Source organism: Abramis brama, assembly GCF_963993115.1.
Source record: "Abramis brama genome assembly, chromosome: 25".
Lineage (NCBI taxonomy): Eukaryota > Metazoa > Chordata > Actinopteri > Cypriniformes > Leuciscidae > Abramis > Abramis brama.
In genome coordinates this window covers 12786557-12813785 of record NC_139987.1, presented here as the reverse complement: position 1 = coordinate 12813785, position 27229 = coordinate 12786557, and the positions used below count along the sequence as shown (strand labels likewise).

The following is a 27229-nucleotide window of genomic DNA, read 5'->3' as shown; positions in this document are numbered from 1 at the left end:
AATATGGCTAAGAAAGTGTGATTACTAGGAAAATGTTTGTTTCACCATCCTCCTATTCATCAATCATTTTTATTCATCTGTATACCCTTAATAAGCAGCCTAGCCAGTCGACTATGAAAAGGAAGGCGAGGCAGACCGTAAAGGATAAATATGAGGAAGACGTTGAGAAACTAATAGGCTGAGTTTTCTTTCTATAGCAGAGAAAACAAATGATACATTTATCAGTCTATAAATAAGGGGCAGCCAAAGATCAATAGCAATATGAAACCAAGGGGGTGTGTTTATGGACCTGCCTCAAGAGAGAGGGAGAGAGAAGGAAAGCTAAACAGAAAGCTTATACCACGAACAGAAAGTTACCTAGGCTTTCACAGGCTAACTGATTGGAGACGGCTCTTTCAACTGTTCGTTACAGGCCTACCTTATTCCCTGGCCCCAGCGCTCCATCAGAAAACAGCCTGGGGAAATGACTGAATGGGCAGTTACTGGCAGTGGAGAAAAGGGGGAGAAAGAGGGAAAGATAGAGACAGATTGAGAACTCTGAAAATAAATCAGGTATGGGGAACATTTTGAAGTTCAGCCTAAAACCTCCCCCAGGGTTCATCTCCATCTCCAGAGTTGTGTTTGAAATCATCTGCTGTATCCAGGCAAGCACTGCACACTCAAATGGCTCCATACACAACTTTGGATCATTAAATCAGTAAAGAGTCTGTATAATGGAAATACAATGCACGTCATACTTTTACACTGTATGAAAAAGTTTAACACTGTATGAACAACCATTTTACTACTACATTATGACAGTTTTAAAAAGCACAAAAAACCATAGTGCATAACGAAACCTCACAATGCATAAATATATATTGGAATATACATATTAATATATATTATATAAAGAAACTTTACAATGTAAACAAATGTTTACCTTTGAACCTTCAAACTGCACTAAGAACATACTGAACGTGACAAAGCAACCATTGCAAATCCATTTGTTTTCGTGTCAAAATTAGTGCGGGCGCTTGCAGGACATTAGAAATAGAACAGGGCATCAGTTTACAGTAGGGAATTTGTTGTGTCTTTGTTGTGTCGAATCACTAATTATAAATGGGTTGTATTTTGAGTTGCATTGCATCACTCACGTCTGGTATAGTAACGGTGTTACACTGCACAATAAACTTTTAGAGCTCTGCAAATAAACTTTACACTGCATGAAGTACTAAAAAAAAACTACACAGGAAGAACCTTTGTGTAACACAAAGAACCTTCACACTGCATAAAGACACTATACACTGGATGCAGAACCTTTACACTGCATAAAGGAAGTTAACATAGAAATATTACAAAATATTACACAACATGACATTCAGTTACTCTGCACAAAGATCTCAAACTCTCCAAACCAACCTTAACATAGCAATAATTACATTTGCATAACATGAAGAACTTTCACACTCCATACAGATCCTATATACCTCAAACCAGAATCTGTTTGGGCCGCTCTGCAAAAAATCTTCAGCTGATTTATGGGAAGGGCATCAGTGCTCACCTTCAGAGTTCAGACTATATAAAGTGGATTGTCATAAAATTCAACTAGCTGTAATGAGGCCGAAATGAGATCATGATTTATTCAATATCTTGCTCTTACCTTAAAGCTGTATTTTTCAATAAACGCCATACTCTCTGAAGATTACCATTGCGTAATGAAATACTAGTGTGCTCACCTCTTTAGAAGCACTGCTGTTTTGAGCTAGTTCAGGTAAAGTATTTTTATACAGGTAACTCTAGCATTTCTCTAGGGTCTGAACCAAGGCTGTTTACCACACATCTAGTGTGCTTCAATTCAGAGCTATGTACACAAGAGACAACAAGGATCCATTTTAAACGGCAAGTATATAAAAAACAAGACTTTTATGGCTCATTGCTCATTCCAGCACATGAGGAGGAGATAAAATGGAAACTTTAAAAGGCAAAATCATGGACCTTCCCAGATTGTTACTCACTACATTACACAACATTTTTGTTAAAGGTTTAAGAGTTGAAAGGTGTAGTTGAGATGAAACTCACCAGAAATGATTGGGCTCTGCCATTGAATGGCATGGGCTCTGTGAAGAACTCTGTGTCCTGCGCAAGCCTTCCGTGACCCCCATATTGCAGCTCGTCCGAGTTCAATTTTATCTTATATCTGATACGAAACATGATCAAGGAACTGTAAGGAGACACTCTTTGGTCTTGCGACATTTATCTTTCTCTTATTCTTTCCCTCTCTCTTGTCAAGAGTAGCTCAGGGACAGATGGTTGGTCAGATAATGATAAACGCATGAGATGTGATGGATGGCTGTTCTGTTGAGTAACAGCTCAAGAAGAGAGGGAAGCCACCAGACAAATTACGCACAAGACATGGATCTCTATCTCCATCTCTGAGGTGAGACACATGCACATTTGCTGTCGTGAGAGACCTCTAATCAATGAGACAATGCATAGAGAAAACAGAAAAAAACACTGCACAATATATAATTATACAATTATAATAAAAATAGAAAACCAGCTTACTAGAATGATTTCTGAAGGATCATGTGACACTGAAGACTGAAGTAATGGCTGCTGAAAATTCAGCTTCGCCATCAAAGGAATAAATTACATTTTAAAATATATTCAAATAGAAAACAGCTATTTTAAACTGTATAATATTTCACAATATTACTTTTTACAGTATTTTTTATATCAATCATAAGATGAAACAATCTGAAAAATAAAGCAACTTAGTTTGCATATTTGTTACATTTATGACAATTAACATGAATGCTACACAAATTATACCAGAAGTATATTGGAAGTGTTATGCAGCAATTTTGATGATAAATACCAGCTAGGTTTTTATTTGTGACCTTGTAATCCTGTTACATGTAATTGAATCGTCAGTGTCCCAATGTTTAGTGGAACAAGGACCCTGCTAGTGCCTGAATTCATGTATACCACATACTGATGCATGTCAGAGGGGATTGGCAGGGACAGTTGAAGCGATGATTGTCAGTAAGTATACGTATGTGTCACAAGGACATTTATAATTATAATGGCTAATCCATCTGAGTCTTTAGTTTGTGTCTAAGGAACATATCTCACCCTTCTCTTCCCGTGGAGAACCTCAGGCAATCCTCTACGCCCCCCCAATAGCTAACGCAATCATTAGCTACAACATAATTTACCCCCTACTGGAGCCGTGTTAGTGTGTATGTGTGTGTGTTCACAGTCAGACCAGTGAACAGGCTCCACACGGTGAAGAGAGAAGCCAGGGACACCACTCACTCTAAACTATTGCATTATGGAAAGAGAAAATCTAATTAAAATACTACAGGTTATAGTGCATTCTTATTATAAAACGTCCCAAATGTAAATCACATAAAGTGCAGTTAAGATACAGCATAGTGCAAATGAATTAACACTTCAGCTTGATAAGAGCGAACTGTGAACTTGGAGTGAACAACTTTCAGCTAAACATGCGTGCTGAAAATGAATGCATGGATCTGAACAGAAAAGTCCTGAAGGGCAAAGTGGCAAAAATGAAATGCCTTTTCTAACATTAATGTTATATATTTTATGCAGGGTCTAACATTATAACAAAACAGAAAATATTTTATTTTTTGCATAATTCCTGCATATATTTTCAATGCCTGGAAGGGCAACTTATAAAACACATTTTTTACAGCTTTTTGGATTACAGTATTGGCATACTGTGTCAATTTTTTTCTTTAGTCACAAGACCCTGAAGGTCAGGGTCAAAATAAGTAAATAAGTAAATAAAGAAAATAAAGAAAATGAAAATAAAATTGGCAGATGCTAACTGTATAACAATTAGCATGAATAAATGAATCTGAATCAGAATTCTGAATCATTTGCTACTGAAAAATTATTTCTGACATTTGACCGCTGCTGAAGAGGTGAAACATCTACAAACAATGAAAAACTGTTATTGTAATAACTCCTGTTATGCAACAAAGAACGTTTTACGAGGACTAAATTAATATATGTGCCTTCACAGACTTACAATACATTAACCGCTTTTAAATCAGCGGTTCTCGACTGGTGAGTTTAATGGCGACGCTCGTAAAAGCTGCCAGCTGCTGTAGAGATTAGAGGAAGTCAAACACGTTTTTTAATTGTGAGCTGGATAAGAAGGGCAGGTGGCAAACTTATTCTAATTAAACCAGGCAATCTCTACTTCCAAAAATTATGGATCTGATCCAGACCCGACTTTCTCACTCCCAAGAGGTTAATTCCACTCCTTCAACAAACACACAAACAAAAACCTCACGGAGGAGGGTGAAAAAAAAGCATCAGGTTCAGGAATTGGCAAAGCACATCATTTTGGAGAGAGATTATATCCGCCGACTTGCCCTGATAGTTTTAAAATCGGCAATAAAAACGCTACGGCTCTGTGTAAAATTGGGGATTTGAGAGGGATTGTGGTTGAATCTAGTAAACAGACCACAATGCCGTGTGCACGAGCAGAACCTCACTCTCCCAAGCAACCCCGCTGCTTGATTTTCGGAGAATTTCTGCATCTTTAGGGAGGTTGGAGGGAAAGCAATCTCTTTGCTGTTTTGATTTCAGTCTTTTTTCCTGCGTACTGTCTCTCCTACTCAATCTGCTTTTCCTCTTTCCTACTTTCCCTTTGGTTGTTTGGAAAGGGGTTAATTTCTCTTTGAGCTACACCCCACTAGCTCCGAACAGCGGACGATAGTTTCCACCAGGCTCCTCCACTGTCTATGGAAGGATTGAGCGACTCTTGGGGAAAGAATCGGAGCTCCACACCACAGGAAGCACTCTGGGAATCAACACAGCCGTGGGCCATTCACCTACACTCCTTGAACTGTAGAAAATCTAATATCCTGAATCTAAAATCTATACCCACATGACCTTCTCTCACTCTCTCTTTATCTGTTTGAAAGTTTTCTCCATCTCGACCGACTCTCTCATTTCAAACACAGCTTATCATTTCTCTCTCTAGCCAATTCACCCTTTTTTAAAGCTTCTAAATGCATTTTTTCCTATACTTTAATTCTGCCCTTAAATCACTGTCCAGACTATAACACACCGCTTTAACAGCCCTGGAAGCTCTTGTTTCATAAGATTCATGTTTGCTTTCATCTCAGTGTAGATAAACTATTTAGTTACTTTCATTCTATGACTATGCAAATTGTCTCTGTACCAACCCTGGGCTGGGTTCACTGTGTGAATAAGATTAGGCTAATGTTTGAATCTTATGATAGCTTCTACAGCTTTAATCAATCACCATTAAATCAACATTAGACAATCCAATCAATCTCTCCCATTTGTTTTGAGTCCAATTGTTTTTGTTTTTTGTTTTATCAAAGGCTATATGTTTAGAATGGTATACTAGTGCACTGCTACATACAGTGTACTGATTACTATTTGTTATACTTGTGAATGTGAATGATGTACATTCAGGGGAGCAACTGCACATTTGTTGAGGGGTATGCAAGATCAGTGTTGGTGATCAGTGCAAGATCAACAAAGATGAAACAGATTAAACGAAATATACACAGCTTTAAGATTTTCAAGTATACCTGGTCTAACATTATTCACATACAGTTGTATGTGTTGTATGTACATAAATAACAGTATTTTATTCCGGGATGATTTTTGGGGTATAAATATAATTTATTCTGAAGCATTCTCATCAGTGTTCTATCAGCTTTTACTTAAATCTGCATATTTGTGATATTTACCCCAGGACGTTACTTACCTTTATAAAGGCTGATCTTTATTTTTACTTTATTAAATGTATGCATCATCTTTCATGTCAAATTCTTACATTTGATCAATAAATTCAGTTATAATAATAAAACAGGGCTGTTACCAATCAAATTAAATAATTTAAACTGTAATAAATAGCCTAATGTTATGAGATTAATGTTTTAAATAAATGTTTGAATATACAAGAAAAAGTACAATGATACTTTTAAACATGAAACTAAACCGCCAATAGGTGGCGGCAAGTGGCCGTCTTAATAAGTGTGTCATTGAGTCATTCATTCGAACGATTCGACCAAATGATGAATCATAATCATTCAGTAATAAAAAAAAAACTGCACAGCTGGTCGTTGTTTTCCTTTCGTATTATTTTCGTCTGTGAAATACATTTTATACACATTATTGACTTTTTTAGTAACTTAATATTAAATAGGCTACTTGTTTATGATAATAAACATGAAAATTAAATAGGCTACTGTACTTGTTCGTGATAATATTCAGCAAAACAGCTCCCTTGGTCGTGTTATGTAACTATATCATGTTATAAATGTAAAAAAAAAAAAAAAGATTATCATTTTACCTTTTCTGCTCTCCACCCCAGAATGCTTCCCACATCTATCCATTTTTGGTCATGGTACAGATTTAAAGTACTCGTTAGGGGGGAGGGGAAGAGGTTGATATTGATATTATAAAATAATCAGTTAAAATGCTAAACAAAAGTGAAATAAAAATGTTTCCTTTCATTATTTTTTAACAAACAATTTTTGATTATATATAAAGTTTTATTAAAGAGGCTACATGCGATTTTCTGAAATTTAAACTCGCGACTGACACCTGTGGCCAAAAAACGGAACTGCTCTTCCTTTCTGCTCGCTCTCGTACGTGCACACTTCACAAGTCATCCGCTGCAAAGAAGTCAACATTATGTTTACAGAGGTAAGAACAGTCAAATACATATATTGTTTGAGAAACTAAGTTTGTTTGCTGACTAGCGGTGGTGGCAGAGTGATCTGAAACATTTAACATGAACGCGCTTGACGTCACATCCGCAGACAGCGCGGGAAAATCCGACCCGACAGAAAATAGGAAAAATAGGATACAGGCTTATAGGTGCACCCACTGTGAGTGGACAAGGTGTCAGTATGCTCATCAGGAGATGTTTGAGTCATAAATGGTCAAATAAAAAGGCTATTGTTACGTTTATTTTGGGGAAAAAGTTGCATATAGCCTCTTTAAAGGAGATTTTCAAATAATTATTTTGCCACGATGGCGCCCCCCTCCCGTCCGGCGCCCCTATGCACTGCATACCCCGTTTTTGCGCCACTGTGTACATTTCAAACTACTGTATATTACAGAGCCCCTAAGGGGGCATGGTGATGGAAAAAAATGAAATGGGAGGAACAATTATATTTCGATGCTTTTGCATTCACTCACAAACGTTTGCGTTCTCTCGCGAAAGTATTGTGTTCCCCAGAGGAACTTTGCATTTGCTTGGAAAACATTTGCGTTCTCTAGTAAAAGTTTTGCATTGTGCATTGAGATGAATGTTTTTTTTAAACCATAATTTCCATTTAGTATTACATTGCTGTCACATGACCATTTAAATATATATATTTTTTAAATAATAAAAATAAATAATGGGTTATTGATGTTTAACTCATTGACCCACAATTGCAAAATTGCAACTCTTTTAAGCAAATTTTCACCAAATATGGGCAAAAAGCATATAACAACAGTACACACTCTAAAATGTCTCATAGCAACATGTTTGCCAGGAAAATATTTATATATACTGTATATATATTTATATTCATATATGTATTTGAATCAAGACAATGCCAATGCTTGGGCAATCAAGACAATGACAATGCCAATTTTGTGTAAAAATATCTTAACTTTACAATAATGAGTAAAAAATGAGATGTAATAAGAGTAGCGTCCTGTGGTAGTGTGTGATTTCAAACACAGCCAGAGAATAAGATTGAGCCCAAGGCACTAAAAAGCAGAGATTACAGCATGTATTTGTCAAAGTAATTAATGCTTTTGTTTCGGTCAATGCAGTGGTCATACGTGCCCTACGAATATATAACATTACATCTGTAGCCTTTTACCTCAACCTTTTGCATTAGTCTTGATGAATAATGCAGAGAAAAGTTTCCTAAGTATGCACTAAGACCTGCCGTCCTGGATATACAGCTCTCTGAGTTGAAGATGGTCCTTTCTCTCAGCACCCCAATTGATCTAAAGATAACTTGCCCCCGGACACGTTTTAACTGGGGAACCCTTAAGTCTGCTGTAGACCTGACTGCACTCTCTGCACTCTCTGTAGGGCCAGAGTCTGGATGGCTTATTTCCTTTTATGCTTCTCTGAGTGTGGTTAGAGTTTGTAAATGCGACTTACTGTGCATGTAAACCCAATAGAAGAAAAACTGCAAAAAGTTATTATCCATAATATTAAAATAAAATAATAAGAAATAAAAAATACGTATGTGACCCGTGCAGTCAAAATGCGTCGGAATGCGCACGGGCTAATTACGAGCTCAGGCAGTTTGCAGCATTCCAACTTTGTGAATATTCATAGCGAATTCTTGAAGTCTGAACCAATGAAATGTGTCTTACTCACACTGACTGACATATCCGATGCGTGTGCACAAAGACAGCGCGTGATCCCGATATACACATATACACAGAATTACAGTATTTCAAAATATCTGTCTTGGTGAGTATTCACGCAAACATGATCTGTTATGTCTTAAATTAATATTTGGTTAACCTTTGGAGAAAAACATTTGATGTGTAACATTATATTAGATCCGTGCGGTACAGTAGTCTACAGTCTCATTAATGTCAATACAACAATTGTGGTATCATCAGGGGAAAAAAGTTGAATAAATATTTTTCCTATAAATATTTGGGTTTGAATTGGTGTGAGCCAAATTTGGTGTTATTACCAGGGATTTTAAGGTATGGTTGCTAGGTGATTTTGTTTTGGAACCTTTAGAAAACTTTAACTCGATTTTTCTCAAAATTGACTTTGCTGACTCTATACATTTCAAACAGGTGTAGCTCATTAATTTTTTGTCTGATTCCAACAATTCATACATCATTTTGAAGATTTTTAATAGAGAATGTGAAAATACCAATAAATCATTTATGAAAATTCGCTCATTGCGACTCATTTTGCCAGCACGGGTCACATTTAAATAATAACTATCTTCATTCAATCTGTACTACGGGAAATTACCATCTGTATAAACCCTGTTTTGTGACTGTCCCTACCAGTCCAGCAGAAAGCGTAGCTGTGATCACCTATCAGAAGCTGGCTTGAGCCAGCCACGTTCTTATTGACCCGTTCGATTGGCTGAATGTCCCCTCTGCACTTCATGGCCCTGGAGACCGGAAGGATCGATATTCTCCCACGAGGAAAAATGATTGATCGTCCTCCAAGACCTCGTCCCTGCCTTCCCCAAAAACACTCCAGCAGAGAAGAAATCTGGCATAATGATCAGGTTTAAGCAATTAGTAACGGCTCCAGCCGATCAGCAGCACAGCTATGGGATCGAGGGACGGCAGATATAAAGCAATACTAGACCTCCATATCAGGTGTGTGTGTATTACGCATGAGATATAATGGGGATGTGACTCACAGCATATTAAAGACAGATCAAGCTTCTGTCCTGGTGGGATTCACACTTCAACATCTACAGTATCAGCGCTGAGATTCAGAGGCACAGGACAGGCCGACGAGAGAAAGAGAATGGTAAAAATCTACTGGCAGGTCAAAAAAAGCACAACGCCACTTGAATATCAATGCCATTTTAAACTCTACATTTAGGCTTATGGCTTCAGGGTTGGAACAGATGAAATGATTTTTTCTCACAAAGCCCACATGGACTCTGGTTAAAGGCGATGTTTTAATGAGAAGAATACACGAGCAAACGATTAGGTGTTTGGGGAGGCGCACATGGGCCATATTTACCGTTCTTTCCGCCGGTCGTGCACTTCTAACACCCTCGTCTCTCATCTTCAAAGCCCGACGGCTGGTGGCATGGAAAGAGGGCTCCCACCTCATGTGCAAGACACAGAAAGGGCAGCGGCAGGGGCTGGAGGAAGCCTAAGTGGCCCTGGCTAAAGGGTGTCTTTATTCCCCGCCAAGCGGGCTCACTGCCTGGGCCATGATTAAATAGAGGCCCTGGTGGGAGGCCTTCAGCTGGTGAAGCTCATCTCCGGCTGCTCCCCGCAGCCCTTGTTCTCTGAAGAGGAGACCAGGGGGTATGAGCGGAGCTGTTGGGTGGGTGAGGGCCTCTGCTCTGGGTTTGCTGTAATGAAGGGCTGCTCGCTCGAGTCTGGAACTGCTGGAGAGTGCATTAGAGAAACGGTTCAAACTAGCCATTCAGCACGTGTTGCTCTGTGCCTTGCAGAGGTGTTTATTACTTGACAGTGGGGAAATTTATAATTGAGCTTGAAAGTGAGGGCAAGGTTGAGTTTGCAGAGATGACAAAGCCCCTGTAGAGCCAAAAAAAAAAAAAAAAAATCTTATTCAGTATTTTTGTCAGTATCTTAACCCGTACTTTTGTCTTCAGATATACATTATATCTAAATGTTTCTAATGTTTTTTAAAGAATTCTCATACTCACCAAGGCTGCATTTATTTGATTAAAAAAAACAGTAAAAACAGTAAAACTGTTAAACATTATCACAATGTAAAATAACGGTTTTCTATTTTAATATATTTTAAAATGTAATTTATTCCTGTGATGGCAAAACTGCAGTCACCACAGTCTATAGTGTCATATGATCCTTCAGAAATCATTATAATATGCTTGGCTACTAGGCATTACCATTGTTAAAAACTGCTTAATGGTTTTTGAATGGTTGTGTGTGTGTGTGTGTGTGTGTGTGTGTGTGTGTGTGTGTGTGTGTGTGTGTATGTATACAGACAACAGACGAAAATACTGACCATGTTTTCACAATGCAAAAAAATATTTGCCAAAATATAAAAAACACAACACGTACAGAGAACCTGAGAAACAACTTGTTCAACTGATACAATTACAAACTTGTCCATTGTGTAAGAAAAAGTCTAGTATTTCATCATGAATAAAACTGCAAAAGAGTATTGCCATTTTCAAACGATCTCACTTGGCAACAAGCAACAAGCAACAATGTTCTCTTCATATCAGCTCCAAACTTGAAATGCACATGTAATGTTTGTCTTTTTACTTATTTATCAAAACGTTTCCTGGCAAAGTGTGCCTCCTAAGCAATTGTTGACTGTCACAGACGAGTAGGATCCCTGTCCGCGACCCTTGACTGCGCAAAAGATTCAAACTACGAGCAAAGACATGAATGAAACATAAAAGTGGAAAGAGGTGCAGGGAAAGGTCTGGAGATATACTCCTAAAGCGCATTATCGATCACAAAGCCCTTGCAGAAACTCAAGCCTCCCCCAACATAGAGCTCTGTTCTTGGGGGCAAAATAAATAGACCCCTCCCCATCAGACTGCTGTGGTCTGTTTGCCAGCACAATTTGTTGTTTTACTGGTCTGATGTATAGGTGCATCCATTCCGATGGGCTCACAAACAAGACTCTGATGTTTCCAGCGACTCACGCACAACCGCAGACTCATGATAAGAAGAAAAAAAGAGCCAAATACTATTTAAAAATGTAAAACAATATATTGTAAATTATTAATAATAATAATAGAAACAGTTTTGTATTTTACATAGTATTTGGCATGTAGATGTCATGTAGATGTCTTCAGGCCAGGCCAACATGTAACGTGTGGGGCAGATTGGACATTGTATGCTTGAGTTATGTGATGTGTATGTGAGCTTGACTTCCTGTTGCTAACATGTTTTAGCATGTTTCTTGCATGTTTAGCACTCAATGGCATATTTATTATGTTGCTAGTAGTGCATCACAGTGTTAAACACTTCACTTCCTGTTGCCAGTAGGTGGCGCTATTACTATAATTAAATATTTGCATTTAGATGTGTTCAAGGCAGGACTCTTATCAAGTTATTTTGTTGTCCGCTACATGCTAAAAGCCCTTTCTAGCAAAAACAACAACGATATTGGTTTCATCTTTGTGGATTTTAATCAGGCTAAGACCTTCTCTTCGGTGCATGTTGGTGAGTGAGGGTATTTGTGTGAGCAAATACGAGTGGGTGATGTTTGATGAGCCGTAGTTTCTCTCGTCATAGGGTGTCTCGTTCTCTCATCCTAATTGGAGTCTCCATACAAACACAAACTCCCATTGGTGCAACTTGAATGCCCCAACACAGCATCACATCCGCACACCCACGCACACACAAAGGCATGAACAGCTCGTTTTGTGTGATGAAAGTCACCTATAGCATCTCTACAGCCAATTAAATGTGTTTTCGAGACTTGTCAGATTGTTTCCCCCTCCCCCTTCCTCCCTAGTGTACAAGCTCGTCTTTAAACATCAATGGGAATGTGTCATAACCAATGGCAGGTAGGCCTCTAAAGAGCCATGAAGGGTTGAAGGACACACTCACACAGATCACAGATCTGACATTGTAAATACACATTGAGTCTCATCATGCATATACTATATGTGGCTAATGCATTTCTAATAAGTGACCTAACCTCTCTACCACATGCTTCATGTATATATCACAACTCATATGCACACCAATACACACATATATAATCTCACTCCCACACGCATATAAACACACTCCATTACTAAGATGTGCTAGTCTTCTGGAGCTCCCTGGTGAAAGGATACTTCCCAGCATGCTCCACTGCCACCCTGTAGTCAGTGTAGCTGTTGCAGGGATGGAAGTTGAAAACAAACAACAGGTTTGCGCGTTCAAATACGATCACCTTATCAGCTTGATTCAAAGTCGTGACTGCCGCCTGATAGAAGCAAAAACAAGGAGAAGACTTTATTGCTCAGATGTTGGTCCTAGATCATGAGTACTCAGATGTTTTTTTCTAAAATTCCTTAGGAGAAATAGTCAATTTTTCATGTGAGTACAGAGGTACTCTGCTGAAAAACTACCTAAACCTGCAGAAACCTGGGTTGCTTGGTGGTTTTCAAGGGTTTGGGGGCACTTGTCTGATGATCAAGCTAGGAAAACATGCACCTCTTTTTTTAAAGACAATATGAGTCTCTAATTGCATTGATGCATATATTTGATAAACTGTGAACCCCAGCATAGGAAAGGGTTTTATATCGTTTAATACAGAGGAAATCTTATTTCTACTGTCTTCAGTACAAGGCGTGTGTGTGAAATGGGCTTCCTGCTATTGAGAGTCATGCCTGGTTGGCTGTATTATGCAATTTCATTATCATATGGGCCATGCATCTCATATCCCATTTAGTATGGCAGATAAATAGCTCCCCACAGTTTAACAGATGGCAAGGACAGATCCAGCAAGGAGATTTACACTGGGTTTCTTCTGTAGGTTAAAACCAGTGTGAGGCATGTGCATCTCACCTGACCGGCAGCCAGCCAGCCGTATTTGTCTTCTGTAAGATTCATGTCACGGTCGAAAGCGTACAGTTGTCGGTATCGCAGATGCTCAATGTCCACAAGGTTGAATTGGCGACGGGCATAATAGTAGCTCTCGTTGTTTCCTTTCCTGGGAAAGTCGAGCCATTCCGGATGGCCGAACTCGTTACCTGGAGAAAGAAAAGTTTGGAAAATGAAGATTGTAAAAGTTGGTGAAAACTTTTATCACAAACAAGAAAATATGCCCCAGAGCATTTTAAGGTAATTTAGCGTGTTATAAAAATATTAGATCTTACATCCTCTACAGGCCCATTTCACATGAGATTTTCTTACACTGGACGTTTTTTAACTAAATAAGATTTATCTCTCCATGAACAGGTAGGAAATCAGCCTTTGGAAGATCTTCAAGGAAAATTCTAATGTAATTTTTTACCTTGTTTTTGTCTAGGATTTATTAATTTTTTTGGTACAACAAATAACTGTCACAGTTATTCTCTGTTTAGTTTGATTTGATCTGTTAGTTAGTTTCTCTCCAGTTTCTTGTTTCCTTTTTTATAGTTTCCAGCCACTTATCAGATACCATGGATATTCATATATCACAGGCAGTTCATTATTGAAATCATTACCATGTGTATTTATGTTCCTTATATGCCTCGTTTTCACCGAGTGTTACAGTACGGTAGCCTGGCTAACATCAGACCTCTTTCTCATTGAGACGTGGTCTGGGAATCACATGTTCATTTTCTCGTATTTGAGGCGTGGTTTACGAATGCCCAGAGCCGTTTATTGGGCGCTACGAATGTCTATCAAATGCGCCTGTATGTAGTTCATAGCCAATCATTTCAATTATACCAGATGACGTATGTAGAGCGACAGAAATTCGACGAGGAAGAATACGAAATAAACTTGCGTTCTAAACTACTTAGCACACTATCTAAGGCTGTATCGAAAGGTAACTTCGCGTCTGATGCCATGTTGGATCCACAGATATAAACAAACTGCTTCGGTGTGACGCATAGACGTCGTCATCGTCTTGCTGCTCCCTCCCCGTTCTGTGATTGGTTCCCTCGCTGAGGCGAAAATCTGGTCCATGGTATCTAGACTGCCTAGCAGTGTGAATAAAATCGCGCAGCGCTCAAGGCAGCATGGGGAAACCCAGGCTAACAGTACGGTACAGTTCAGTACGATTCGGGACTGTAAACCCTGATCTGGCTTGCGTTTCCACTGCCAACAGTACCCTTACTGGTGTATGTCGGAAAGTAGCGATCGATGTAATGCTCACGCGAAGAAGAAAGCCTCACGGTAAACAACAATGGAGGAAATCCAGCAGATCTTGTTCTTGCTTCTCTGCATGTGGCTGTTTGTCACAAGAAGAAACGGTATTGTGTTTCAACTGTATTAAAAAATGGCACCTCTTGTGTTGTCATTCCCCTTGTAGCATGAGCAAGTGACGATTCTCTGTCAACCAATCAACATTCTGCAGTGAGTCTAGCTCCTACTGTGCTAGGTACCCCAATACCTAGGGGAAGGGTCCCAAAAAAGTGGTACGGTACGGTTCGGAATTAGGGTACCATTCACAACTTCTGGCAATGGAAACTGCAAAAATTGCGTACCGTACTGAACTGTATTGTACTGTACCGCTCAGTGGAAACGAGGCATTAGGTTTCTGTTTGGGACAGTACTATGATGGTAATTGAACAAACTCAGGGTTACAGGATTAGTTTCGAGTTGACAAAACCAAACCAATCCAATCAGGCTTTGTTGGTGCCATGTTAGTACAATGACGCTGATCATTAACATTCTCTATCAGCTCAGGCTTTGATCCTGAGTTTAGGTGTGACATTAGTAGTGAACAGCCAAACACATGCTGTGGAACAGTGAAACTGCGATTCACTCCTTGCGAGAGAAGTAGCGCGATTCACTTCTCTCTTCTGCAGAAAATAAGAATTAAGAATTCAAACTAATTTACACAGCAAGAGGAAAAGAGCTGTCTATGAAAGAGAGCTAAAAGAAAAAATCTAAATCTGTCACGGTTCTGTTCAGTTAGTTTCATTTTCATGGACTTTTAGTTTGTTATTTCTCAGTCACATGTTCTCCTTTGTCTTAGTTTTCCATCATTCATTAGTTTCCATGGACACAGATTAATGGTTCTGTGGTTATTAGAATTTGAATGAATGGTTTAATCTAATTCATTCATTTATTTAATCTAATTCTAATTAATTGATTGACACATACTTGGGAACTAGGTCAACTTAAAATGATAGGAACAAACACAAATGAAACAAAACATAATCCTGATAATTAAAAATAAATACTAATATAATAATAATAATAAAACTAATATAATAATACAATTATAAATAAATAAATAAATAAATAAATGAATAAATGACTTGTAGTACTACTACTACTAACAATAACGTGTACAATTAGTATAAATAATTATAGTATATAGAACTATTTATATAATACTATACTATAATATTATTTAAATTATTTAATATTATTTAAATAAATGATGCTACTACAGATAATAATAATAATAATAATAATAATAATAATAATAATAATAATTATTATTATTATAACAACAACAACAACAACAACAACATTAGACATAAAATTATAATTTGAATAAAACATTTAAATAAATAAATATATATTTTTTTATCCAAAACTAACTATAGAATAATACTTTATCCCCCAGTTTCACAGACAAGGCTTAAGCCTACAGTAGTCCCAGACTAAAATGCAGTTTTAAACTGTTTTAACTGAAAGCAGCTTGCACTGAAATATCTTAAAATATGCCAGTGCCATTGTTTTGTTTCAAGATGCACACCAGTAATGTTTTTTTCTAAGGTATGTTTATCAAAATTTAACTAAGGCCTAATCCTGGCTTAATCTAAGCCTTGTCTGTGAAACCAGGGGCCAGTTAAATAAACATAGCCATTATGTTAAGACAGTGTCTTAAATTCTAGTACCCACTAGTAGTTAGTCAGGGGCAGTCAGTCTTACTTTTCGGTCTCAAATTAGGCCAATCTATGTTTTTATGTAACTGATTCAAAAAAGCTATGAACAGTCTTAAATCTTTTATTTTTATTTTTTTTATGTCTAACTTGTAAGACTAGTCTTAGAGGTTTATGCAACCGGCCCCAGCAGGCTTATATTATGTAAAAAAGAAAAGAAAAAAAGAATGTCAATAAAAAAATAATAAAAAAAAAAACAGAAAAAAGCTGCAAAAAAAGGACATTGAGACATTAAAGGATCCATGACAGGAAGAAGAAATAAAAAGGGGGAAAAGAAAGAGAGAGAGTATATCACAGCGATCAAATCCCTCAGCTTCCACTTGAACTTTACTTAACGTGCACGGGGACCTTCTGCGGCAAATAATTCTGATAGAGTCATATCATGTGTCAACTGGAGAGAGACAGATCATAGGCTAGCAGTGCAGAAAGTGGGAAACGCTCGCACAAAGAACCGTGACAGCTCAGACTCCATAATTAAACGAAGAAAGTGAAGATGACGAGACACTTTGTCTCTCTTACGGCCCCTGTCACCTCCGTCATGAGCCTTATCTTGCCACCCCATGCACTGAATACAGACACAACGATAAGGGACGTCCACTGTTCTCTCCCTGCACATATATTAAGATAATCTTAAATTATTCACTGCTCACTGTACCCCTGGAAGTTATGGGAAAGCTTTGAAAAGGGCATTAAGCGAACAGATCCCGATGTTTGTCGGTGGAATGGATATCCTGAGTGAAAGTAAATTAGGGTGGCCATGTGTGAAGTTACTATAGATTCACTGCCTGTGTTGTGCAAAATTCTGCAGTTGTATGCATGAGTTTTTTTGAGAGATATATGAAGCTGACTTCAAGCCACTGGTTGAATGACAGGTAAAAGGTGTCAGACCGTATCTTTCGAAGGTTAGATCAATATGGGAGCAATAACATGGCAACATACAAGGGAGATGGATTTCTTCAAGGCCAGAAGGACTGCTGCTGTCGAGGTGCAGGATAAAAGCTAAAAAAAATTCTTACAGCCGGCAGCAAATGCTACAAATCCAGAGATTGAAAAAGTTACAGAAGCACAAGTAGAATATTACATTTTCTCAAGAAAATGCCCATGCAAAACTCACCCATGCAACAGCCAGGATATTGATACTGTATGTGGTTGCTAAGGTGTTCTTCTGAGTAGTTTTGCTAAGTGTGTTGCTAGGCGGATGGCAAGTAATTTTAAGTATTGAACTGAGAACTTCAATTGAGGCAAAAAAACAGGATGCAGAATTGCAATTCGACATTGTAAGAATTCTAAGAAAATTTTAGGATATTTATATAACTCATGTTTAACTGAAAAGCAAAGACTGTCAAGACAAACATTTAATGTTGGTTTGACAATGCAATGTTAAAAAAACACACAAAAAACATTGAAGTTCGAAGGTTTATGCTCTACTGATCAAAATTTGGGGTCAATACGATTTTTTTTTATTGTTTTTGTCTCTTCTGCTCACCAAGTCTGCATTTATTTGATCTAAAATATTATTCCAAATTTAAATAACTGTTATCTATTTGAATATATTTTAAAATGTAATTCATTCATATGATGGCAAAGCTGAATTGGTGCTCAAGAAACAGATCTTATTATCAATTTGACTATCAATGCTAAAAAAAATTCTGCTTCATATTTTTGTGGATACGTTTTTTTAAGGTTCCTTTGATGAATAGAATGTTCAAAATAATGTATTTGAAATAAAAAAATGTTTTTACAGAATTTATAGATTTTTATGATTTTTTTTGTTAACAATGTTTATTTATTTATTTATTTATTTATTAGGATCAATGTAAACATGTAAACAATGTAAACATCTTTACAGCTACTTTTGATCAATTTAATGCATCCTTGCTGATTAAGAAAATTAGTTTCTTTCAATTTATTTATTTTTTTTAAACTTACTGGTCTCAAACTTTTGAACATGTAGGTCTTATGTCTCTGCAGAGCAAAAGCTATGGACTTTTTTGGCTGTTCAGTTGAAAATCGATAAGAATCGACCATTGAGAAAAGAAACAACATACTTCTCCTTGAAAATTCACACAATTTCAGATCTCATTCATGTCAAACTGTCAATAGCTCAAATGGTGCAAAGTCCAAATCCTGTAAGAATGAGCAGCAGAAATAGTGTTTGCCTTAGCAAGCACCACTAAATATCCTAATTTTACCACTTTACAAAATGCTGATACATACAAGTCGTCACATTTTGCATTCATTTGTAAGAGTGCATTAAGACAACAAAACAGCAAGATCAAAACCATCAGGCCATGACCATGCGGATTCCCCATTGAGACCTTCTGAATAGGACGGAGTCAGATTTGTCAATTAAAGTAAGCATACCATTTTAATTTTTGATTAGGCAGTCTGGCCTTAAATAACCACACAAAAAGCGTGTACGCACACACACACTTCCCTTTTAAGATTCCACTAAGCCAATAATCTGATCTGACGTGTAGTGATGTTTGAAGTCAAGTTTCTCTTTGGTTACTATAGCGTGAGGCCAAAGATCCTGGTGAGCTGCAATGGGATTTAAATAGTTTGCATGAAAAGCCCTCCAAATGAACCCATAAATAAGAAATGGACTTCTTTTTAGCTCTCCATCTCTTTCATGTGTAACAAGCTGCAAGGTGGAGATTAGATGGTCTTTGAGTTCAGTGTCAATTTGAAGTCAAAGAGAGAAGCTCTTGCCTTCACTGTTAAAGATAATGTGACTTGTATGCGGTCCCAGCAGAGCCAGGACTAAAAGATGAGACTCAATCTGGATTATGGTCTGAGAACAAAACAAACAAACAAACAAACAAACAAACAAACAAACACATGGACATGTAGAGCTCAAACAGTACAATGTGTGTTCTGAGAATGACAGACATTTTTCAATCCATGTAAGGAGAGGGATATTTAATGTACTGTATGTGATAAATGAAGTGTGACTTCATGAGAAATTGCATTTTCAGCCAGCTATAATTAACCTAATTCAAAGCTACCTGTTATGTTTGAATTACCTCTCAAAACAACAGGTAATTAATTGTACGCTTCTAACTTCCTTCACACATCTAATTGGTTCTGTAGGATACTATGATCAGTCAAGTGCATCTGGAAACCAAATTCAGTTGAATATAAAAAGCACTTAAATTTTATTTATCCCCCCCCCCCCCCCCCCCATGAAAGTGAGTCATACCAATTTCTAACTCTGAGTTGGTGGTGTTTTTTTTTTTCAAATGTTAATGTCTTACAGGGGTTGTTTACAAGTGAGAAGAGAATAAAGGTTTTCTTTCATTGCATCATCACGGAAAAAAAAAAGTAAAAAATATTTAAGCAGTTAAGTTTGTGTCACTTCATACTTCAAAAGAGTTCACCCAGGGTCCCTTCTTCTGGTTTTTATGGCAATTTTATCATCCACCAGGTAACCATCTTAAGTCCAGTCACGTAGAAATGTCATAGCACACTCACTGAAATCAGTAAGTATAATAAATAATAATCAAGCGTAGTGTCAGTTCTGGCAGGTCACATTAGTCAAACTTGCATCAGCTGACTCTCAGCTGATCCACGTCTACCTATAGGAATATGATGCCTATAACGGTATACATATATAAGCTCCTTCAGTATTATCAGCGGCTATCGCGTTTCTCAGGAGCTACTTACCCTCCTCCATCCCCAGCTCCTCCTCTCGTCGGTCAGGATTTGGCATTGTGATTCCCCTTGAATCAGAATAAATTCTCGAATTATGTTGTACTTTAAAATCTTGAATTTATGATATCTGCAATACACTCATGTTGGTTCTGTTCTGTTTACCCTAAGGGGGGTTATTGCTGCTCTCCCTGCTCTTATCCATGCTCAGCTGCATGTATGCGCAGGGAGTTCTTGCCCAGAACAGAACCATACCGCCAATCCAAACTGTATGCTAATTGTCAATCATATTCAACGATATTGGTGCTGACAGAAATAGCGTTTGCCTTGGCAAGTACAACTGAATATGCTAATTTTATACCTTTATACAAAAAAATATGCTTATACATACAAAAAGTTACTTTCTGCATTATGTTTGTGATAGTCACAAGAGGGGCATTCAGACAACAAAACAACAAGATCAAGACTCTTTTGCATCACAAAGGCTGCGACCTTGTGGTTTCCCTGTTAAGAATGCTGGGTAAGACCTATGCCAACATAACACTCCAAACTTCTGTCTTAATAACCTGGAGCCAACTTTAGCTGGGTGCTTTTAAATATACAGTCTGTGAGTCTGGCTGCTTTTGTTTAGTGTGCAATTTGCTTGCCGTCTGCATCTTCCTGTCTTAATTAGGGGGAATAGGAGTCTGTCTAATAGGAGGAATAACTTCCTCTCTATTCCAGTAGGAGCAAACTTTTACTTCACCACGAATCAAATAACACACACATGGCCCAAAAATGTGTTTGGATACTTATGACACCCTTAAAATGCACATATGCCATTGTAGTAAATAACAAAATATCACATAAAGTTGCATTTATTTTAAGGAAAGACTGCAAAGCACACTTTTCAAGCCAAATATTTCACAAAAACATGTTTGTTTTGACACTTTCTGCTCAGTAGTTAATGTTCACTTCAGCTTCAAGTTCATGAGTAATGCAAATTGTTTTCAAGTTTAGTCACATTTACTTCAATGATACACAGAAATAAGAGCACCTAAATTGGGTTTCCCACAAGGTCTTTTATCAAATCAAACTCTATGTTCTAACTACAAAAGTTCTTGCTAGTGAACCAGCAGGAGCAGAACTTGATGTTTGTAAAACAAAAGGACAACTGCAAGAGCAGTCAAATTAACAAGAGATATCTGAAACAAACAGCGAGGGGAAAAGCATGTTTTGTTCCCTGTTTCTGAGTTTTCAAACTACCCTGTTCAATTGGAAAAGACTGAAGAGGCACTTGAAACAGTGAGTAAATAAATAAATACAGGCCCACGCTTCCCGCCCACAAATGAAACTCTTTCACTGCGCAAAGAAAATGGCACCCCTTTCAAATTCAATTAAAGCCTCTTCAGGCATATTGCCTTCCTGTGTGCTTCTCAGGCCTTGTCTGGCAGCCTCCGCGCTGTCAGGCTAATGCTTCTCTGATCTCCTGCTGAAATTTCTATTAATCAGGACTGGTGTTTTCCTGCTTCTTCCACATACACCAGTGACAGGATGATTCGTTCTTGTTTTTATTTAACCTCCTTTTAACTTGAAACTTTCATTTTTTTTCTTTTTCTTTTTTTCACGCTAACCCCGAATCCTTGGATGTGCGCAGATAGCGGATTTATATTCGTGGATTATTTGCTCTGCTGGCATGTTGGGAATAAGAAATGAGCTGTTTAAGAGAGAAAATATTGTAGTGTTATTGTACTTTTGAAAACATACTTTATCAGGGCACCACGAACACCACCAGATCGTAATGTTCCTCCCACCTCCAAAATCCCAATTAAGCTCATGTATGCACATGCACAGCCTAAATAACATCAACCTGCAATGATGGTTGTAATAACAAACAGCAGAGGCAGACATGCATAACGATTTCTGATCAGTTCTCTAGTTCCTAGGAGAGGAGCCAAAGTCAATGAGAGAGAACTACTAATCAGAGGAGGAACAGTGCTAACATCAATGTCCAATAGCACAATGATCCGGAGAGAAAGAGGGCAGAGAGGAATGGACATGCACCACAACCATCTCCATGAACCAACGGATGTTAATCTGCAACGCCTGAAGCAGCTTTCACGATTCAAACAGCGACCTCAGAAGCAGGCTGGAATATTTACAGAGCTGTGCTAGCGTGTCGGCTGGTGCAGGAGATGATGTAGCCGCAGCATGCTAATTAACAGCGTTAGTGGGGAGAGAGATCAATGTGTTTGTGTGGATGGATTTGAGCAAAACTGAGCATTGATTTGAGAAGGAGTGCAGTAGTCTAGTCTTACACCTGCACAGCCAGAACAAACTCGCTCTGTTCAACCAAGTGCTTCTTTACGCAGTTTACACTAGTTCATAATTCAGTTACTAAAAAGAAAATACAATGTTCTGCTTTTCGTCTACTCACTAGAACAGAGGGAAATCAGTTTGGGAGTCACATTTTATTGGGGCAAATTCTAAAAAGCATTTAAATTTTATTTATTAAAGAAAAGTGTGAGTCACACCAATTTCTAACTCTGAGTTGTTTTTTTAATGTTAATGTCTTACAGGGTTTGTTTACAAGAGGGAAAAGAATATAGGTTTTCTTTCATTGCATCATCATGGAAAAAATGTCAACCATAGTTAAGCGGTTTAGTTTATGTAACGTCATGTATATCCACAGTGAGCACAGCATATATAACGATGAGCACACAAAATCCTGGGCCTTCCAAAAAGAGCAAAGTTTTGATGTTATGGAAACAATTTCCACTTAAAATGCAGGTATGTCCTCTTCCATGTTCACAAAATGTTTTTTTCCTAGCTCTGGCCTTTCTCTCACTTTGAGTTAAGAGGAATTTTCGAGGATGAGGAGCTTTAGGCTTGACATGTCGGATTGATTCTTTTGCTTGAACAATTTGTTCTCGCTCAACACGGGCTAAACGACTGCCTCGCCATCGATCTGATGGCAATGCTGTTTGCGTTTGGCCTTGACTGTTTCAAGTGTCAGGCATATTTTCCTTTTTTTCTCTTTGAATGTGCTCTACCACTCGCCTTTGTGTGCAATTATACCGAAGTGCCTTTACCTACTATTTGCAGATGGAGAGATTCAAAAATGGTGACCTTTGGACATATTACTGTTTTTAGTACTGTTGCACAGACATGGATGAGCAGACAAAGTGAAATGCTTTTATGTGTTTGATAGAAGAGGAGTGCGCTTGTAATGAAAGACATCTTTACTCATCTAGACAGCAATCTTTTACAGCCTCAGGCCCGGCACAACTGAGTTTCTTTTCCTGTGTTGTGATGTGTGTACAGACTTACTTTGCGTTCTTTTAGGCCACTAGTCTGATAGCACCACCGACATGGTCTGTCTATGGTGGTCTTGTTGAGAAATGTATTAATATTGTGCAACATTCCTCTGTATGTCTAAATATTAAAATCACTCCTGGTACTGTGAAATGCACAACATGCCAGTGCAGCATACCTAAACAAACACTGAGACATGCAATGTTTGTTTTTACACTTGTTATAGTCAGGTAAACAACATAGCAGCATTATGTCACTGTTCATTTCTCAAGTCTGTGGAAACACGCACCAGTTCGCCTGGCCAAGAACTGGCTCTGGCTTCAGAACGTAACACATTCTGGTGGACAAGAGTATGAGATAGTATCTTATTTTATAAAGTGATAAGCACAGAAATGTATAAATATCCAGTTTTTTATTTGAAATGCCAATTGCAATTACCAATATTTGGAACTAACCATTTGAAATCCATTCCGTAAAATTATTATGAGGAAGATTAAAAAAATATATGATCAGCACAAATGCTTTTAGACTAACTCAATATGCCTAACCACTACAAAACTTGTTTACGCCTGCCAAGAATGGCAACAAACCCACTTCCTCTTCCTCAGTGGAGGCATATTATAGCAAAGCATCAAGTATCTAGCAAAACTGGTTTCCAAGGAGACTCACCGATAAAGTTGAGGTAGCCCTCCCCTCCAAGACTGTGAGTGAGGAGACGGATGAGTTTATGCAGCTGGATGCCACGGTCTATAACGGGCGTCATGGCAATAAGAGCACTCATGTTGGTGTACATCTCTTTGTCCATCAGCCAAAACGCCAGTGACTTGTCCCCAACCAACGCCTAACAACACGCATAGAGATGTGAGCATATGCAACCTTTTATAACGTAAAGAAAACATTGTAGTTACACCAATGTTTTTGAATGGTGACCAGCAAAACTGTTGATCATCATTGTCCGTCTGGTGCAGCTGGTTGAGAAAGAAAGGTTCTGCTAAATCTTTTATAAAATTTACAAATTACTAACCTGGTCATGGCTCTCAGCATAAGTGACAGATGCTTCCCCTCTCCTTCTATTGGTCAGAGTGTAGACAATGTTCCCCAAATCCCAGTCCTCATCCCAAACTTCCTTCAGGACCTTAAAAAATTAAGCAAACAAAAAGGGACAAAAAGTTCACTAACAAGTCCTATTCGGTTATTATTTCCTACAACATCAACAATATTTGGATGAAAAAAACAAAATTAAGAACCACATAATTAGGTTCTAAGCTAAATTTGAACCCACACAGTTTAAACACGGCACTTGCGTGCAAAATCCTCTGCACTTGCATGAAAGGATGAAAGCTGAATCAGTTGGGGTAGGATACATGAGTCTTTGAATGGGAAATGACAGGCAGACCCCTCGGGTTGCTCGTTGTTTGTTACAGTGTCAAGTTGAGGTCAGAGCTGCATCTGCGAGACTCGGGACAAAACTCAAAGTAGCAAGCTCAATAGCCTAAGAGTCCTCTACAGACCAGGTGTGGAATCCTTCATGTGTGAAATCCCAGATTGGCGCCCTGCATTCGGATGCCCATCCCCTGGCCTCTGTCTTTCCCATGTCCCGTGTTTTGGAACAGCCTTTTTGAAGCAGAATCTGTATTTAGTGGAAGACTGGCTCATTGACCACATTAATGGTCAGAGCTGGTGAATCCCATTGACTTTGCCAATACCGACCATAGTTCTGTGTCGGTGATTTGGCTCGCTTTGCAGGAGTGGGTCGATGGCTATGTTTGGACTCAGTGGAGCAGTATTCAGGTCATTGACCGGATCAGTGCTCTACGTTGTCCTCTAATGACTTATTTGAGAATGAGCTCACAATTCAAAAAAGTCGAACCCAAGGATGAAAGTTCTGTTCTCAAAAGGTGACCTACCAAACTGTTTCTAGCTTGCAAGTGCTCTGTTTTGATCGGACACGATTTGAGTGGCCAAGGGTCAACGAGCACAGCTGGATAGTAGAGTGAGTCTGGCACCCTGTGACAGAACACAGGATAAAAGTCTCTGTACTGCTCGAACTCTATTTAACGAACACAAACACCTGCTTGCTGTGAGACACCTGTTTCTGATTATGAGTATTTACCTCTGGATATTTTTCCCCCCGGTGAGCATATTCATTTGGCAAATCATTTAATTTTATAAACATTTCAGAGCATACTGATAACTAGTCAGGAAGCTGCTGTTTATTTAGAGTTTGTTTGAAAGTATAAGGTGAGGGGGTGAGGACAAACAGACAGAAAGAGAGGGAAGGTGATAGAAAAAGTTGTTAATAATTCATAATGTTCCCTGGATTGACCTTGTGGGAAAAATACTGCTTAAACCAGCCTAAAGAGGTTAGGCAGGTCTGATATGCCAGCTTTAGAGAAGGTTTGGCCATTTCTCTGTTGGTCAGCCACTGGTCTCTTGGAAACCTGCTAGACCATCTGAAGATCAGCTTCCCTGCCTGGTCAAGCTGGTAAAGTTAGTATGTTTTTATCTGGTTTTAAAGGGGTTTTGGAAACTTGTCAGTTGGTCACTCTGGGACACCACCTACAAAAAAGCAAAAGAGACTAAACTAATAGGTTGGGAATCTGGTCTTCAGATGTTCTAGCTGCTCTCCCAGCCTGGTCATGCTAGTTAGTTAGGTCTGTTTAGCTGCTTTTAAAGACCAATTCACACCACACAGACAAACGCCAACAAACAAGTTGGCAGTTGGATTTAAAATTTGATGAAAAATAACTATCATGTTCACACTGCCCCAACAGACACCAACAAATGCTAGAAAACCAGCAATATGCCAAAAATCCTTCCTTACATTTTTTTTATTCCAGCAGTGCATACTTCATAATAAAGGTCTAAAACACCACAAATACAATTAGAATCAAAAGTCATTATCACAAATAATCATCTATTAATGGCACATACAGTATGTAACATCAGTAGGATGTTAGCACAGCTGTGGAGGGAATTACCGCAGGGAGCAAAGAGACAGGAAGGAAGTGACTCTGACAGACCCATCTCTCTCTGCTCCTCCTCTCCTGCTCACCATCATTAGAGCAGAAGGGTGACGGACAGATAAAGGAAACCTTTTAATAACACTGCAACCTTTTAAGAGGGGGCACAATCGACAGAGCCCACGGGCGAGCTGGAGCCAATCAATGCGTCTGTGCCCTGCCATCTACTCTTTCTCCTAGCCTCCCATTCTCTATCTGTTCTATCTCTCTCCCGCTTTCTCATTCTGTCAGTGGAAGGGGAGACATCTTCCACTTACATTTTCACAACTGCTCCTCTGAAACTTCTCGGTTTAAACAGTACTTTTTCTCCTTAATAGGACCATTCACAGCTCTCCCTGATGGGACTGACTCTCCCTCTGTCATTAGCAGCAATGCGATTTACAGATAGAGGACGAGGCCTGTGATGGGATCGGGCTCCTTTGAGGAGAGATGCATTGATGCTGTGGTGACATTTTAACAGTTGGTTGTTTTTGCTTGTCTTTTCTTTCACATTTTCATGTTTTTTTTTTTTTAGTTCTCACTGAGATTAAAAGAGTCTCCCACATCATCTCTCGCTTGGGGCTTTGCTGTAGAGAAAACAGTCCTATGCCTTTTCTCTTCATTTTTTTAATCTCTTTATTTTCCTTCCTGTAGCTCTTGCTTTTTAAGTTTATGATGGCTTGTATGCTTTGCTGTTTCTAGTAGCTATTATTAAAGCCCAAACTTGGCCATGTTGCCATTTAAAGTCAACATGAATTTAAAATTGACTTTATTTACCCTATTAAGTCCCTATTTTTATTGTCCTTGATTCATCAGTGCATATTATTCCAAAGAAAAAAATGTCTCTGTAATCTTTCATAAAATGTAATGGTTTGCTCTGCCTCTGAAATTATTTTATTTTTTATTTTTTGCATGGGCTATTTGTTAATGTTAACCAAAAGCCAAATTAGCAAATGACTACATTCTGGTATGAAATGCACTTTGTTTTTTAAACAATCC

General features: G+C 38.3%; 1 protein-coding gene across 1 annotated transcript in view; it reads right to left on the bottom strand.

The window, feature by feature from the left end:
- The window catches only part of gbe1a (glucan (1,4-alpha-), branching enzyme 1a), a 151805-nt gene that overhangs the window by 14564 nt on the left and 110012 nt on the right, over window positions 1-27229 (bottom strand). The window contains exons 11-15 of the mRNA XM_084104994.1: window positions 24253-24363; window positions 23898-24069; window positions 13243-13427; window positions 12528-12658; window positions 2062-2179 (exon numbers count right to left, since the gene is read on the bottom strand). Of these exons, the coding sequence (XP_083961120.1) occupies window positions 2062-2179; window positions 12528-12658; window positions 13243-13427; window positions 23898-24069; window positions 24253-24363 (717 nt within the window). The remainder of the gene's footprint in view (window positions 1-2061; window positions 2180-12527; window positions 12659-13242; window positions 13428-23897; window positions 24070-24252; window positions 24364-27229) is intronic.